At 41.9% G+C, this 16,525-nt stretch overlaps 1 protein-coding gene across 1 annotated transcript in view; it reads left to right on the forward strand.

The window, feature by feature from the left end:
* Positions 1-212: 212 nt before the first annotated feature.
* The window catches only part of LOC126101527 (poly [ADP-ribose] polymerase tankyrase-1-like), a 36,530-nt gene continuing 20,217 nt past the window's right edge, over positions 213-16,525 (forward strand). The window contains exons 1-3 of the mRNA XM_049912169.1: positions 213-287; positions 4,139-4,715; positions 12,180-12,320. Coding sequence (XP_049768126.1) covers positions 4,150-4,715; positions 12,180-12,320 — 707 coding nt within the window. The 5' untranslated portion in view covers positions 213-287; positions 4,139-4,149. The remainder of the gene's footprint in view (positions 288-4,138; positions 4,716-12,179; positions 12,321-16,525) is intronic.

Genomic DNA, 16,525 nt, shown 5'->3' on the forward strand with positions numbered 1-16,525 from the left:
AAGAATCAGATGTCTACGTGGGACTAGATGGACTGATTGTGTAAGTCTACTAAAGTGGGGGTTGTCGCACCTGGTGACAGACGCTCGAGATAAAACACGCTCTGCTATCGCCACATCGTTACAGTAATGCGAGGCTCGGTGACGTCACGCAGCTGCCTTCAGGCATATAAGGAAGGGCGGGTCGTGTCCCTGAGCTCACTGCGACTCCAGCAGCTGCCGGGACGCTCCGTGTGTTGGCCGCGGCGACGAGCATCACTTGCCTGGAGACACCCCTCCCTCACTCTACGGTAAGTCCTGTTCACTCTTACGGTTTCTTGGTATACTGTCTGCCCCATTGTACTTCGAGTCGGTAATTCCCCTCCCAACTTTGCAAAATGAGACTAAATTGAACCCAGTTATCAAATGAACACATCCATCGCTAATTACAGCCAATGGCTGCCACGTGACTTGTATCTGTTCGGCATCCATGGTGTTACGTTTTGCCGCGGCCTGGGGCTCGGTTTTCCTTCTCATTGTGATCACATTCTCACAGTTCAATGCACGTATCTCTTTAGGCTTCTTGTCTGCTCCATGTTTCTTCACTCTGTCGTAGCAGCTAGTATCTAGGTGGTGCAAAGCAACGTTAATAAAATTACCATCCATCCCATACCCACTAGGCAATCGCAGCAAAACACTACCTAAAAATCATTTCCTGGAAGTTCGTTATAAATAGCGGGCGTCCAGGTTCAACCTTCATGTGGGAAAATGATTAAAGTTCTGTTGACTGTTCATTGCCACTAACACTCATGAAATAGCTATCAAGTCCGTATTAACATCCGCACTCATATTGTCTCTGTCTATCACATCCTTAGAACTGTCAGCTTGGCTAGTCACAAGGAAGCAGCCAGAATTTTGCAAGTCATATGAGCTTGTTACATTGCTGTTTTGCTGAGGATATTAATGCCTCTCTGGTACACGATTACTAGGTGTTATGCTTGATATTTATACTGATGCATGTTTACGATTCAGCTCTTTTCACTGGTTGGTAATTTATTCCGATTTTTGGCTTTTAGAGTCTTGATAAGATTCAGTATTACATATAAACATTTTAGTGTGCTGCTATTGTTAGTTTGTTTCCTTTGCAATTACTTAGTCTTGCAAGAACTTCCCAACTAATTTCCTCTAATTCATCTCATGCATTGACAGATCCTATGCGAGTACCTAGTAGCTCATCTGCAAAGGAGATTCAGCCTCTAGTATTTTTTATGCTCTGAAGCTGGTTCGTTAATGACAACAAACAGAAACCTGTGGGCAGCTTTTGGTGACGTTCATCACAATTTACTTTCGAGGTATTCCAGTTTCACTAGCCTGTCGATGGAGTAACCTCTTAGGATGTTATAGACACTATTGGTATTTAATATTCTTTTTTGTGGAATCTAAAATTTAAAAACCTCTCTCATACCGGCCTGATTTAGCTTCACTGATCAGGATAGTAAAAACATGCGTATATTAAGGGAATTTTCATTCACAAAGCAGGCTTATCACATTCACACAGTTCAGTACTGTTCTATCCTGATTAAATTGAGCTTAACTTAAATTCCATAAGGCAGTGAAGCAATTTCGTAGTCTCGGTGCGACGAAAATTGTCAGTCGATCTCCTGGAAACATTTGTAATAATTATTAACTTTCGGTGATCACATGGGGAAGACCGGAGATCTGCTGGTAAGACCGTGTTAGCCTATTTATTTGAAATAACTGGATATCTTGAGCATACAAAACGGCAGGTTCGTCCAATGTAAATCAGACGTTCCCCACTGATCCCGTGCAACACAGCGTAGTAAGCAGACACTGTCAATAATAATAATCCGTTAAATAATACGCGAACACATTTACTTTAGTTTAGTTCATGTATTAAATTCCTTCTCATACAGAATCTCATCGAGATGGTGACTAGCCCAATCATACATACATATACATCCTCCTTCTTTCACGACTAATCGGCAAGAAGTTCCTTCATTCTTTTCATAAGAGCAAACGTAGATAGCAGAGCAGCTATTCCATGGAGTAAATGGACGCTCCAAGGAATACTTGGGCTTGAAACTACTTTGCATTGATAATCGGTAAGATGAGAAGAGATATTTCGAGATATGTACTGAGTTATATAATTTAAAAAATTTCTGAAAATATCGCGGAGAGACCGCTGCAAGAGACATTACAGGGACAACACATCTGCGTCGCTCTTTGAACTGCGTAGGCAACCATAAATTATCGATATCGCCAGCTTTATCAGTCATTATGACTATAACCTACTTTTCTGAGGTATTCTCAATATCCCTTCCGTGATTTATAGCACCCTCAGTGTATTTCTCTTTCGTGACACCATAATACAGAAGTTCATGCCTCTCATGACGCTAAGATGGCTCAGATGGACGCACGGGGCGTTTCCCTGTACTTTCGCTGGGCATTTACCAGACGAATTGTGCTGTAAGACTTATACCTCACAATACCAAGGTGGGCAGAGATTAGGATACGTTATGCCCGTCTATATTGTAATCTAGACAGTTTATTTATATTTTAAAATTTCGAAAAAGTATGTGTTGTTGTTAATGAATTCTATCATATTTAATATATCTTTTAAATATTTCAGTTCAGTTAACGTAAAAGTTTAAGTAAGAGTAGTAGATTTCACTCTCTTCAGTGAAACTCGTAGTCAGTATATCCAAGTTATGGGCCATACTTACTCATCAGTACCTCTTTAAAAATTACGTTTAGAGTAAAATACAACAACATTGAAAGAAATGTGCATTTCTTATATTGCTTGTGTTGGTTATGACGTTAGTAGTATACATTTTCGAAGGTACTTTGATATTGATAACAATCTCTTAAACGGTATTTTCACCTTTTGGACCCTAATTACACATAATTACCTCTTCAAAAGCGTGTAGTTACCATAATTTTAATTTTTTAGCAACGGCACGAAGTACCACTTTCCCCCACCCACTGCCCCCTCCCCTGCTCCCCTCCCCCCCTTGGTAATGGAAGTTAACTAAAATTACTCGATATTGTTAGGGCGGAGTTGTTTTGGATCTTTGTGTTCTCCGTAAATTTACTTGAGACATTGCAGATCATGTTTGCTCACACTTGCAAAGGAAATTGTGGAATGACGCTGTTATATACGGTAAAGTCTGGTCCACTAGCTGATGCAACACTTGCGCTGTAACTATATCAAGCTCTATTGCTTCTTTCTTTATTTGAATTTTATTACTGCCCAGACCTATGTGCTTCTTGCCAAATCGAATCAAAACATCATTATTCACATGCTGCTGGAGTATTTCAGAGCGAAGATACTGTCATGTCTTCCGGCAACAGAGTCCTAATGTCTTCTGGTCCATCGTCGTCATACCTCTAGATCATCTCAAGGTCGATATAACAGTAGGTATCGAATCGTGTTTGTTGAAAGTTTGTATGTGAAACACTAGATGCCTGCTACCATTTGGTTCTTCAAATGTAGCTCGCATTTTTCTGCTCTTGTTAGGTGTAACAGTTCTTTATATTGTCATTTGACTGTTCGATAGAAACTCAGCCTTGTCATTCTGTTTCCCCTAAGGTTCTATGGTAGTGCCTTATCATCTGCTGTGCTGTCTATGGGGTGAAACATCAGGGAATTTTAAAAACCGTTGGCTACCTGACAAATATACGGATCGCCTTAATGTGCGCCGTCTGCAACATTTGGATAAACTTGTTGTCTGTGGCGTGAACATCAGTACCGATTTTTTGCAGTGGCAGTACATTGAATGCTCCGTTTCAATGTTCCCAATTCGCTTTACGTAGATTGCATACTCGCTTGGGCTGTATATTAGCGTCTGAGACACTAACTGCATCTGTTATTCTAAACTAATTGAGATAATGGCCAGACTTTCCATTCTGCAGTATGGTCTCTGCGTTTTTAGTTTGCAAGGCTGATATTTATACTTGGTTCTGCACATGCGCGATTTTCGAAAGGCAGAGGGTTGAGAGGCCAGTTCAAGACATGAAGGCCGAGTGTGCACATGTCAAAACATTTACCAACTTTCGCTTGACACTGTTCTGTCTATGGCTCATACAAGTATAGAGTGTGCTGTGCGAGGAGAAATGCCTGCTGAGTGTCGCCATGTTCCAGAGTCATCCACGATGGAACACACCCAGGAAGTTATGGAGACCACAGCCGTGGACCTGGGCGCCCTTCTTGACGCAGGGGACGGCGCAGTCGTCACACTGGTGGCGGGCGGCACCCGTCTCGTGGCGCACAGGGCCTTGTTGGCCGATAGAAGTCCCGTGTTTGGCGGCATGTTTCGCCACGACTCACTGGAAGCCAGCGCCGGTGAGGTCGCAGTCCCGGACGTGGAGGGCCGGGTGCTGCGCCAGCTGGTCGCCTACCTCTACACCCTCCAGGCCCCTCAGCTGCCCAGCCTGGCCCCCGACCTGCTGGCAGCCGCTGATAAATACGGCGTGTCGGCCCTGAAGGCTCGGTGTGAGCAGCTCGTGGCCGCTCAGCTGTCCGTCGAGACTGCGGCGGCCGCAGCTGTTCTGGCGATCAGGCACTCCTGCACCAGCCTCAGGCAGGCCGCCGTTAACTTCATAAAGGCCAACGTCACCCAGGTTATGACCACACAGGGCTGGGCTGACGCAGTGCGCACTCAGCCTGAAGACATCGTCACACTGGGTCAGCTGCTCGCGGATCCTCCAGCACAAACAAGGTAAGCACGTAATGAGCCACTTATCTGTGTTGCACATTTCTGTGTGTTTTTGTATTTCCGCGCCAATAACTGTACTTAGTGTACAAGTATTTTAGAGCATAGGCACATCTTACACGAAAAAAATCACAACACCAAAAACTATTAAATGTGGAGCAATGAAATTTTGGGAACACATTTGTCTAGGTAACACACGTAACTGATTAAGATGACATGTTAATGTAAGCGCCAGATTTTCCATTGCAAATGTGACATGCTGGCTAGTTAATAAGCAGTGTAACCACCAAAATGTTGAATGCAAGCATGCTAACGTTAATGCATTGTGTTGTGCAATTACCAGATGTCAATTTGTGTGATGGAGTACGTTGCCTAGTGCTCTTGGTTCGTCAATACGGGGAGAGATAGCGCTGTTTGTGGATGACACTGGAGTTGCCATCTAATGATGACCCATAAGTGCCCGATTGGAGGTGGATACGGCCATCGAGCATATCAAGGCAACATGTCGACACTCTGTAGGGCATGCTGTATTACAACGGCTGTTACTGGCCGAGCGTTATCCTGTTGAAGAACACCTCCTGGAACGCTGTTCATGAATAGCAGCACAACAGGTCGATTCACCAGACTGACGCGCATTTGCAGTCAGGGTGCATGGGATAATGATGACAGTGCTCCTGCTCTCATAGCAAATTGCAACCATGATCATAACTCCAGTTGTAGGTCCAATGCTCCTAGCATGCAGACAGGTTGGTTGCGGGGCCTCAATTGACCCCCTCCTAACCAACTTCCAGCCATCACTGGCACAGAGGTAGAACCAGCCTCCATCAGAAATGCGACAGACCTCCACCCTTCTCTCTAATGAGCTCTTTCATCACCCCACTGAAATCTCAAATGACGGAAGTTTGGGGTCAGTGGAGTGCACGCTACACGGCGTCTGGCTCAGAGATGTCTCTTCATATAAACGATTTCTAACATTTCGTTGTGTCACTGTGGTGCCGACTGCTGCTCAGGTTGTTGCTGCAGATGCAGTTCGATGATGGCATCATTGTCCCAGTCAACTCGCTCTGTCCAATCTTGAAGGTAACTAACGCTGACGATAGTTGCAGAACGCATTTAAAGCAAACCTGATTTTCATCCGTATAGTGGCGCTACTAGCGCCATTCTTAATGGACTGGCCTGAAATCTGAACTGACATGATCTTTCAGGTCAAGCTTCCGTTTATGCCACAATTCTTGGTGATGTAATTTCCTGCCTGTAAGGGTACATGTCTTAAAGTTTTCCTAAACTTCATGTATCAACTTCATTTAATACTATAACTGAACTTCGTTTAATTACAGGTAAGCTAGCTAATTACAATCAAAGAATAGACAAATATTTCATAGCTTTATAAACTGCTTTGATATTACCTGCAGTCATCAGCTCCATTACATTCAATGTATGGAACAACCAGGCATTTAGATTCCAGTATCAATGCTCTAAATAAAAGGTACATTGACTGTGGGCAGAGCAGGAACCATTGTAGTCGTGAATACAACTATGTGCTGTTCAAGACACTAGAAGACACAGTGATGTTTACAGTTTGCAGCCAGGTCACTGAAGTGTGCTGGCCTTTTTCTGTCTCCTGTACAGGGTCACTGTTAACCTGTCGATGCAAAAGAGTCTTCATTGTTGTTTGTCTCTGCTGCTGTGGGCGAGGGGGTAAATATATATAGTGTCATGCTACGTACAGGGAAGATGAAGATGAGGAGCAAGTATGTCGCCCAATACTAGCTACTCCGTAGCAGGCTGTAGCATGGATCATGCAGGCAAGCAACTATGTTATCATTTCTGATGTTACGACACGGTTAGTTAGATGTAGTAAAGGTAATGGTCAGAGTAACCACTACTCCATCACTACTACAAAGTTGCATGTTGCTTATCCCTCATTAGCTCCCTTGGTAGATGTATGTAATACAACCATAGTTTCCATAACACAGTTCCCTTACGTTCCCCAGTCGAAGTACTTGAGTTAGGTATAAATTTTAGGCAGTATTCTAGGCCCTAAGAAGTGTGTGGTTCCCATTCATAGCACGAAGAGGCTACTCGAGTAAACAAGTTTACATAAGCAGATGTGGTGGAGGGCTTACTCCCTCTATATTCCGGACGCTCCTCACGCTACAAGAAGCCAGTCCTAAGACCAAAACTGCAGCATTGTGTCCCTTATTCACGTTTCCCTCGTGTTTCTGTTTAGTTTTTCCTGCGGATACATGCAGTAGCTAAGTACACTCCCGTCTACTACACACACTGGGAGGAGGTTCTATTGATCAAAATACTGTATTGCTTCTTTGAGGAGTAGTAAACAGATCTCTGCTCGATTGTTCGTGCGTTGCTTGAACTTCTCAGTGTTACTGAAAGTCATATAAAGAATTCTTCTGTGTTTCCTTCTACTGCGATCTTCCCTATGTCATCTGTTGTTCTTACTGAACTATATCCAAACAAATTCAATACTGACGAAATGTTCAGATGCAAATATTATTTGTTACATACTGTCTCATATTAAAAATACTCCGTACAAACCTAGGACCGCGTAAATCTCAAATGGTATAAATATTTATACCATAGTTAATGAGCTGCTTCATAAACTACAACTTTTGTATTTGATATAACTCTTGTATTTGATATGTTGCCTAAGCAGCCTGACTGGTTTACAAAACTCAATTGAATGAGAAATATTTCAGACTGAAACTCACCTGTTCAATATTTTAAAGAGTAGCGTAACACTAACTTATTAGCTTTAACTCTAGTTCTGTCTGCGTTATTCAAAGTAAAGTTTTTAAATAGTCTTGATAACTGAAATAGGAGCAATGTTGTAATTACTAACCAAAATCTTCTTTATTGCATCAGGTGTCGTGCACAACTGCATCTTATTTATCCACTTGCTTATGATGACATCAATTTCCCACACAACTTCGTAGTTATGAAACTAGCATGTCCCCAATGGCCTTCATGATGTGTAAACTTTGAATTAATTTCTCATTGTTTTGGATCTGATAATAAGAAATAACGAACATTTACTCTGCTTCATTCATAGACTAATTATTATAGCTATTAGGAGTAGTATATTTTTTAGGTTCGTTTGTACCTCAAACTATGTCTGCCAAGAGCAGGTCATTAATGCTTATTTTCCCCTTGGCTGCAGTAGACTGGATGTCTAAGTGTGGAGATGTGGCCACAAAACGAACAGTCTATACCGATAGGCACACTCCCTGAGTGGTGTAGCTACCACTGCGCAAATGTGCAGAAAACATGCTTGCTTATGATGACATCAATTTCCCATACAACTTCGTAGTTATGAAACTAGCATGTCCCCAATGGGCTTCATGATGTGTAAACGGTGAAGGTTGGTGATGTGTTAGTTCAAAGACACTCTGGTGTGTGTACATGGTATGGTACAACATTATATGTGTATACGCCGCCTGCATGAGTGGTCTCAAATTTCATTTTGAAACAGGAATCCCCCATTTTTATTGCATATACCTAATCTATGCCAAAAAAATACATATAGATAGGGTCATTCCACGTCAAATCAACAAATGGATTAAAATGAGATTAAGTATGCATATAGTACTCATAAATAGTACCACAAATTAATTTTTTTTAACATTTTTCTGATAAAAAGTTATCGAGTAATGGACTTTCAAAAATTGAAAAAATGACAAATTTTTGACTCACAGAAGAAAGTTGTTTTCTTTATAACTTGTGTTCTAATTAAGCTAGAACAATAAAATGTACTTCATTGGAAAGATCTTTTAAAGAGCTTCTATATGATACCAACCATCATTAGTTTAAAATGTATATATAATTACGGTTTATAAAAACAACATTGCTGAATTTATCGAATTTTGAAAAACTATTTTTAAAATTCTCAAAAAAATATTTGTGAAAGATAAAAAAACAGCAAGTACAAAAACGGCTAGGTTTAAGTAATTTGAAAGAAATTTACGCGAACTTTACAGACAACCATCCAGAGCTCCACATTGGATTTTCAATTTTTGTAGACCTACATCCCAAAAACTGTGTTTTAGCTGGAAGTAGTGGTACACTCAGTGTGTGTGTGTGTGTGTGTGTGTGTGTGTGTGTGTGTGTGTGTGTGTGTGTGTACTACCCATCAAAACTTCAAACTCATGCTGAGTGGATGTAACATTCCTCAGCTGACAAGGGATGAAGATAATCCAATAAAAAATTACAAAGACTGCAATGCAAGAGTTGTATGTGATCCGGCATTACCTGCTTGTCATTTTGGTGAATGTAAATTCTGCCCTGGCCCAGAAACATTTAAGACATATTTACAAGATTTTGAATACTAATGATATTGATAATATAACTTATCAGCAATGGGTTTCTGTTGATCACACATCTCTAGAAACAATCATAAAATCATCTGACAACTTTATTCATTGTTTTTTTGATAAATTAAAATCGCTTACACGACATTCATTTGCAGCTAGTAAACAATGAACCTTCCAAAAGAAACTGAGAAATGAACTTAAAGAAGGCGAGGTGTTAGCGATCTGTGACTTTTCTGAGAATTACTCCTTTGTCATCCAGGACGAAGTACAAGGCTATCACTGGACAAACATGCAAGCAACGATTCATCCTATTGTTGCTTATTACAAGGATGGGAACAAACTCGAGCGCACAAGTCTTGTAATGATATCAGAATGCCTAACATATGACACTGTTGCTGTGCATTTGTTCCAGTCATACTTGATGGACTTCCTGACTGTTAAATTCAGTAGAAAACCAAGAAAAATACATTATTTCTCTGATGGAGCAGCAGCTCACTATAAAAATAGGCCATCATGAAGATGATTTCCAAAGTGAAGCTGAATGGCATTTTTCAGCCACCTCGCATGGGAAGGCAGCTCGAGCAAGTCTGCAACGGCCATACAGTGATCAAATAATGACACCAAAACAACCTTATATGTTTGCCAAGGATAACATAGAAGGAATGAACTTCAAGTATGCTACTAAAGATCACAAAAATGAAGAAATGAAAGTAATGGAGAGATTTGAGAAATGCTGCAAAATTGTAGGGACACAAAAAGTTCACACTTCAATTCCTTCTAGCAAGGACAAAATAATAACAAAAGTGTATTCAGACTCTGATGATAGTAAAATTGAAATGGTGACAGTTTCTGAGTGATACAATACTGTTCCAAGACATAAAAGGATTTGTTACTGGTGGTTATCCTGTGTACTTGGAAAAAATCAGGAGACGGATGAAATCACAGTTTCTTACATCCACATGGACCGTCACCATCTTTTACATTCCCGAGTCATTCATTGCATAAACAGTAGGGAAGCCGTGGCAATCATGAACCCTCAAACTGCTACAGGGCCAACATATAAGTTATCCTGTGCAGAAATATTGATGTGCAACAGACTGATTAGTTCGAAGTAAGAAGAAGTGCACTGATATGATGCCTATTTGTAAATAATAGTAATTACTAAGTGAATTTAGGTCTGATTTCAGGTATTCATCTTTCTGTGTTTTATTTATTTATTTATTTTTTAAGTTTTCATTTTGTAATTATTGATTACAGAAGCATAAAACTTATGTTCTTTTGCAATTATAAGTTATTTTTAATTTCCACATTTCACAACAAGATACAGCTGGTGAGAAGTCGGCCTAATACCTAAAATAAATTAGTTTTTACGAATTTTTAGATCACCACCCTTAACGTAAAATTGCTTTTGATAGTGATCCCATGCTCATCCAAAGTTGAAATTTTTAGAATATGTAGATGTAAAATGCATCTTTCACATACATTTATCTGAGAATTTTCAAAATATATTTTTTCAAAATTCTGTAAATTCAACAATGTTGTATATATATATATATATATATATATATATGTATATATATATAATTTAAAAGAGCTTTCCAATGAAGTAAATTTTATTTTTCTATCTTAATTAGAACACGAGCTGTAAAGAAAACAATATTGTTCTGCGAGTAAAAAAATTTGTCATCTTTTCAATTTTTGAAGTTCTATTACTCAGTAACTTTTCGTCAGAAAAATGTGAAAAAATCAATTTGTCATGATTTCTGAGTAATATATGCATACTTAATTTCAAAAAAATCTGAGAGGGTCAGGTTGTAGCACTTGATTTGACATGGAATTGCCCGTTAACCAAACCATTGATTACCATACATGGTAATTGGCGCTGTAATAGTTGAATTTGAAGAGTTCCAGTCTATGCAATTAAGAACCGACATATTTCATTGTAGATTTCGTTGAAGACGTAAATGTAAATTTTTGTGTCTTAAAGGTCAATATTCACGTTCGAAATTTAGAGCTGCAAATTTGACTGTACACAGCAGTGTGGTTAGCCGTTTCTATGTCTGGCTCTAACCTAAGTGTAGCATGATCGAGGAACAATGACGAGGATGTAATAGCTTTGTGTTCCCATCGGGATGCTTCATTTCAGTGTGTCTCATGGCCTCTTACCACTGGGGTGCTCGATTTTGGTGAGCATTCGTGGCATATGGACCTGCCACTATCACGTCACAGACATTACACCTTATTACAGTGGTTGTGGTTTGCATTCTGCTGGTAGCCATGTAGTGGTCAGTGCGAGAGTTACGGCAGTTGGATGGAAACACAAACCAAAATGACCCATCTTAATAGCGGGATTCCAGGGTGGCGACCGAAATCAAACTTTCCAATGGTTGGGTGTGTCACCACAGTCAACCCCACAGGAAATTTAAACTATATTACCATACAGGTAGCTTTTACCATACAGGTAGCTTATTTGTCAGATACGTCAGTGTCTAACCATAAAATTTGTTTTGTACAACACATTTGCAATGTTGTTGTAACGAGTGACAATAATATCAATCGTTACAAAACCAAACATAGAATCAAATGCATCGATTCTTGAGTGAAAAAGCAGGCGCACTTGATATGTGTTGATTACACGAATGGGAAACCATGGTTTGGTAAATTCTATTCACTTTGTTTACCTCAGTTGCCTTCACCACTCTGTTCGGAGGGTGCTTGTCGCCTCACTATCATGTGAGCCTCCTACAGCCTGGTCCGTAACACACGAGCTACCACAAACATCTGATTAAAACAACACGACAATAAGTAGATTCAAGGGTTATTGCTGTTGCAATTTCCGTGTGATTCTTGTTGTGTATTCTATTTTCGTATACTCTAGCAAAACTGATGTCTTTGTATCTATGTACCCTCTATTGCTGTTTGTTATGCTAAGCTACAGGTGTGAGGAACTCAGGAGAAGCGGTGTGTAAACTGGTTAGTTCGAGGATAAGGTAATCGTCGTAGCAGACCTACTATTGTCATTGGCAGTGTGTGTTCTGTTGTTTGTGTGAGGACGATCCCCCAGCAGCGATGCATGTAGTAACCTGCCCTCTGGCCTCCAAGTGCACAGAGTTCACCACACCCTGCCTGTCTGTCTTTGCAGCGCGCCGGCCTCTGCAGACGGCAGTCCGCGCCCCGGCAGTGGGCCGCAGGGAGACCGCGGCCACACCCCTGCCACTGCTGCGCCGCCCACGGCCAGCCGCACCGCTCCTCCGCCAGATGACTCTGCCGTCTCTCGCCTGCGGTGAGTTCCGCCACTACAGAGTGCACCTGCGACTGTGGGGGCATCAACCAAGGGTTGGGTGCAAGGAAATTGAATAACGCTGTAGTGCATATTTGGTAGCACAGAGGCTATAGTTATCGAGAGAATTTATTTCTTTTATAAATTCTGGTGGCGAATAGCCATGGATTAAGGGATTCCTTACATCCCCCTCTGGGTTCACAGAATGAGTTGTATTTAGTTTAGGACTCAAGATATCATTCACTGCAGTTATAAGGGAAAGATGTAATAAAACTAAATTCTTTTCCATAGGTACTGAATATACTGATGCATTGGATGCAATTTCTTCTATCGGTGATGGCTCTCTGATAATGAATCGTTTAGCAAATAGGTGAGACAGAAGCTGCTGATGCACTGAAACTCCTATACACTTCCATTTTATGCCAATAAATAATTTGGAATGCAATTCTTTGGTGATACTGAAACAGAAATGTTGAAGGAATCGCTAGCAGGAAAAAGCAAACAAAAATAAAATGCAGCAGAATAAGGATATGGAGTGTTTAGATTTTGTATATGTAGGTTTAAGTGACTTTTCGGAGACCACTGAGCCCTGAAAACTTAGGCCCTGCTGGGCTGGGGTGTATTGCTCTCCTCAACAGACGACCACGCTTGGCTCAGACCTCCATTCTCTCTTCTAGTGTGTTGGTGAATAATTTCGTAGCCTTTTTCCATATGTTAATTAAACACAACATAACAGAGGCTTTAGTCAGCACTAACCTGTTCTCCTTCAGTATGTACGACAGTCTGCCAACACTGGAGCAACTTTTCGATTGCGTGGATATGACTCTAAGAACTCTTCGAGCCAAATTCCGAGCGCATGTTCATCCAGCAAACAAGTTCCTTCACGATTTTTCCATAGAGAGCGCAGAAGGTGGAAATGTTGCGTGAGATCAGGTGCGTACGACAGTCTAGCAGAATGCGGGAGGGCATTATCGTGGAGCAGTATCACTTTACACAATCGTCCTGGCCGTTGCTCTCGGATTGCGTCTGCAAGACGTCTCAGTTGCTGGCAATAAATGTCAACAGTGGCGGTTACACCTCTTACAAGCAGTTCCAGTACACCACACCAGTAATGATACACGATAGGAATGGTCGGTGTTGTTCACGAGCCAATGGATAACGGGCAAGCAGAGGCACATATATATCCAGCCCCTGCGTTTTATGTTTTTGCCTTGGAACATGCAACAGAATAGTCTTGGGTCCACCTTCAAATTCCGCTTCTATCAATTTCCTCAGTAGTGTTTCGGAAACAGAACGTTTTATTCTGTCCACGTATTCCAACTTCAGATCACGACACACGTATGGAATACATTTCGTTTGGATTTATTAATGGCTTTCAGGAGCGAACCATACAACCAGCCTCAGACGACAACGAACAACACTAACCTGTTACAGCTTATTAAACTGGATTTAACTCAATGATCGAATATAGGAAAAGAGAATTTCTTATCTTATACTACACTAAACATGTTATATTTCGTTTCCTAAATTCTTATTTGACCCTCTGTTACAAACCTATAGAGGAACTGTACATTTCTGTGCCTTCTGTTGCTAGAAGTATCTTAATGTTAGTAGACAGAGAGCGTCAGAGACCGCAGTAGTTTCTCAAATTCTTGATACCTTTCGTGGCACCTGAAGAAAATGTGATAACCACCTTCTTAACTTCCACATTCACATGAAGAAGATTTGACCATGTTCAGGTAGTAGAGATTCGGCGGAATGTCCCATGATTGAAACAAAGTCGTGCCAATGTTACTATAAACTGAAGTGACGACGGCCATGGGATAGCGACATGCACATTAACAGATGGCGGTAGTATCACGAGTGTTGGGACAAGGGGGCACAGGTCACTCTGCATTGTTCCCAGATGTATCCAAGATAGCGGCGAAGACGTCATCCAAGATGGCGTCGTGTGCACTTGGCAACAGTGCATGATGGTGGGAAGTTTGAATTTTGGTGGGAAAGAGCCACGCCTACCCTCCCACAGAAAAATGGCTGTTAGTTCAAATTCCAACAGGATAATGGCCACACCTCCGTTATCTCTACTAGGCAAAGAAAAGCGCGCGAAATCTACCTCCACTAACCTAAGTCACGTGACCGCTAGTTCCTGATATGAACTGGCGCCACGTTTGAATTTAGGTGGTAAACAAAGATCACTTGGGATTTCGCTTGTACGAACCTCAGTTGCCACCTCCTCCGAGGATTCTTGGGAAAAAGGACTTGTCTACCTTATTTAAACAATTTTATGTAGGTGTGTTGGCCACTGGGTCCAAAGTCCAACTGACTAAGTACATTTCGTCGACGCCAGAGGCCGCTACCGTAGCATCAGGTGATGATGTAAGTACAATTATCCACGATGGCGGCAACAGTGTGTTCACCACGAGGTCTAGGACTCAGTACCACCAGCAGAGGACGCTGTCGTCCTTTTCGTAACGTAACTGCAGGTGGTGAGGCCAAATGGCGGGAAAACGATTCTGGACATAAGTCTTTATTTTGCAGACAGTGTCTCCACCACGAGAATTAGAGTCCAACTGAACTAGTGCACATACTGCCACATATGGTTCAAATGGCTCTGAGCACTATGGGACTCCTGAGGTCATCAGTCCCCTAGAACAGAACTACTCAAACGTAACTAACCTAAGGACATCACACACATCCATGCCCGAGGCAGGATTCGAACCTGCGACCGTAGCGGTTGCGCGGTTCCAGACTGTAGCGCCTAGAACCGCTCGGCCACCTAGGCCGGTCATACTGCCACAAGAGGGTGCTTTCATCTCTCATGTGATGTAAACCATGTGGTGATCTGGAAGGGGTAAACTGCTGCTGGGGAGAGTAAGTAAGGAGTGTACTCTATTTATTTATTTTGGAACATTTTATTCAGGGATGGAGCATATTTATCACAGTGACACAAAGCACTCACCCTGATTTGCTTGGGACCACAAACGCTATCTGTAGACTTGCAAACAACTCCTAATTTACCGAAATAATTTCAGTAGACAATGGCAAACTGCTCCTCAATAAAGGAGTACACAAATGTGTAGATACACTCAGTACTCGTAAACTGCCCAAATAACGCATATGCCGGCCGCTGGTGGCCAAGCGGTTCTAGGCGCTTCAATCTGGAACCGCACGACCGCTACTGTCGCAGGTTCGAATCCTGCCTCGGGCATGGATGTGTGTGATGTCCTCAGGTTAGTTAGGTTTAAGTAGTTCTAAGTTCGAGGGGAGTGATGACCTGAGATGTTAAGTCCTATAGTGCTCAGAGCCATTTGAACGAATAAAGCATACCGCAGCCTACACATCTGCTCACAAAATAATGCAATCAACGCATGCAAGCACCCTCCGCCACCCTCTGTCCAGTAGAGCGTACAGACAGCCCCAACGAAGTGACTCGGCCGTCAGCCGTCAAACCACACACAGCTGCCCTTAAGCATGAGGCAGCAACATCCCTTCCATACTTGATGCTTCAGAAATTCCTGTCGAAATACGTGTTCACCTACACGCCTATGGTGATGCTCCAAGCTGTGCCACGCGCAAATGCGATCGACGCCGTCGCAGAACGCAAGCCAGCGTGTGCCATCGCTCTCACACAGCTGCAGTCTCCGTTATACCGGCGTCACTGAACTCCAGGGTGCAGTCCCCATACTCGAGACACTTCAGGCCAGAATTGTCTTTACCACTGATGATAGAATAGCACGGACTGTTCTCACCCATAGTGCTTGTAATGGACCATGCGTGACGTATTCAGCCGTGCGTACCTGCCCCACCATGGCTCACGCCGCCTCTCCCAGCGTAACGCCTGTGTGTTGACCCGGCGTCTAACAATGTTCCCAATGTTATTCTTACGTCACGTGGCTTTATATATACAGGGTGAGTCACCCAACGTTACCGCTGGATATCAAATACTACGAACCGATTCCACAGACCGAACGTGAGGAAAGGGGCTAGTGTAATTGTTTAATATAAACCATACAAAAATGCACGGAAGTATGTTTTTTAACACAAACCTACGTTTTTTAAAATGGAACCACGTTAGTTTTGTTAGCACATCTGAACATATAAACAAATACGTAATCAGTGCCGTTTGTTGCATTGTAAAATGTTAATTACATCCGGAGATATTGTAACCTAAAGTTGACGATTGAAACCTCCGACGTTCAGTTGCTTGT

The sequence above is a fragment of the Schistocerca cancellata genome, chromosome 9 (assembly GCF_023864275.1).
Source record: "Schistocerca cancellata isolate TAMUIC-IGC-003103 chromosome 9, iqSchCanc2.1, whole genome shotgun sequence".
Lineage (NCBI taxonomy): Eukaryota > Metazoa > Arthropoda > Insecta > Orthoptera > Acrididae > Schistocerca > Schistocerca cancellata.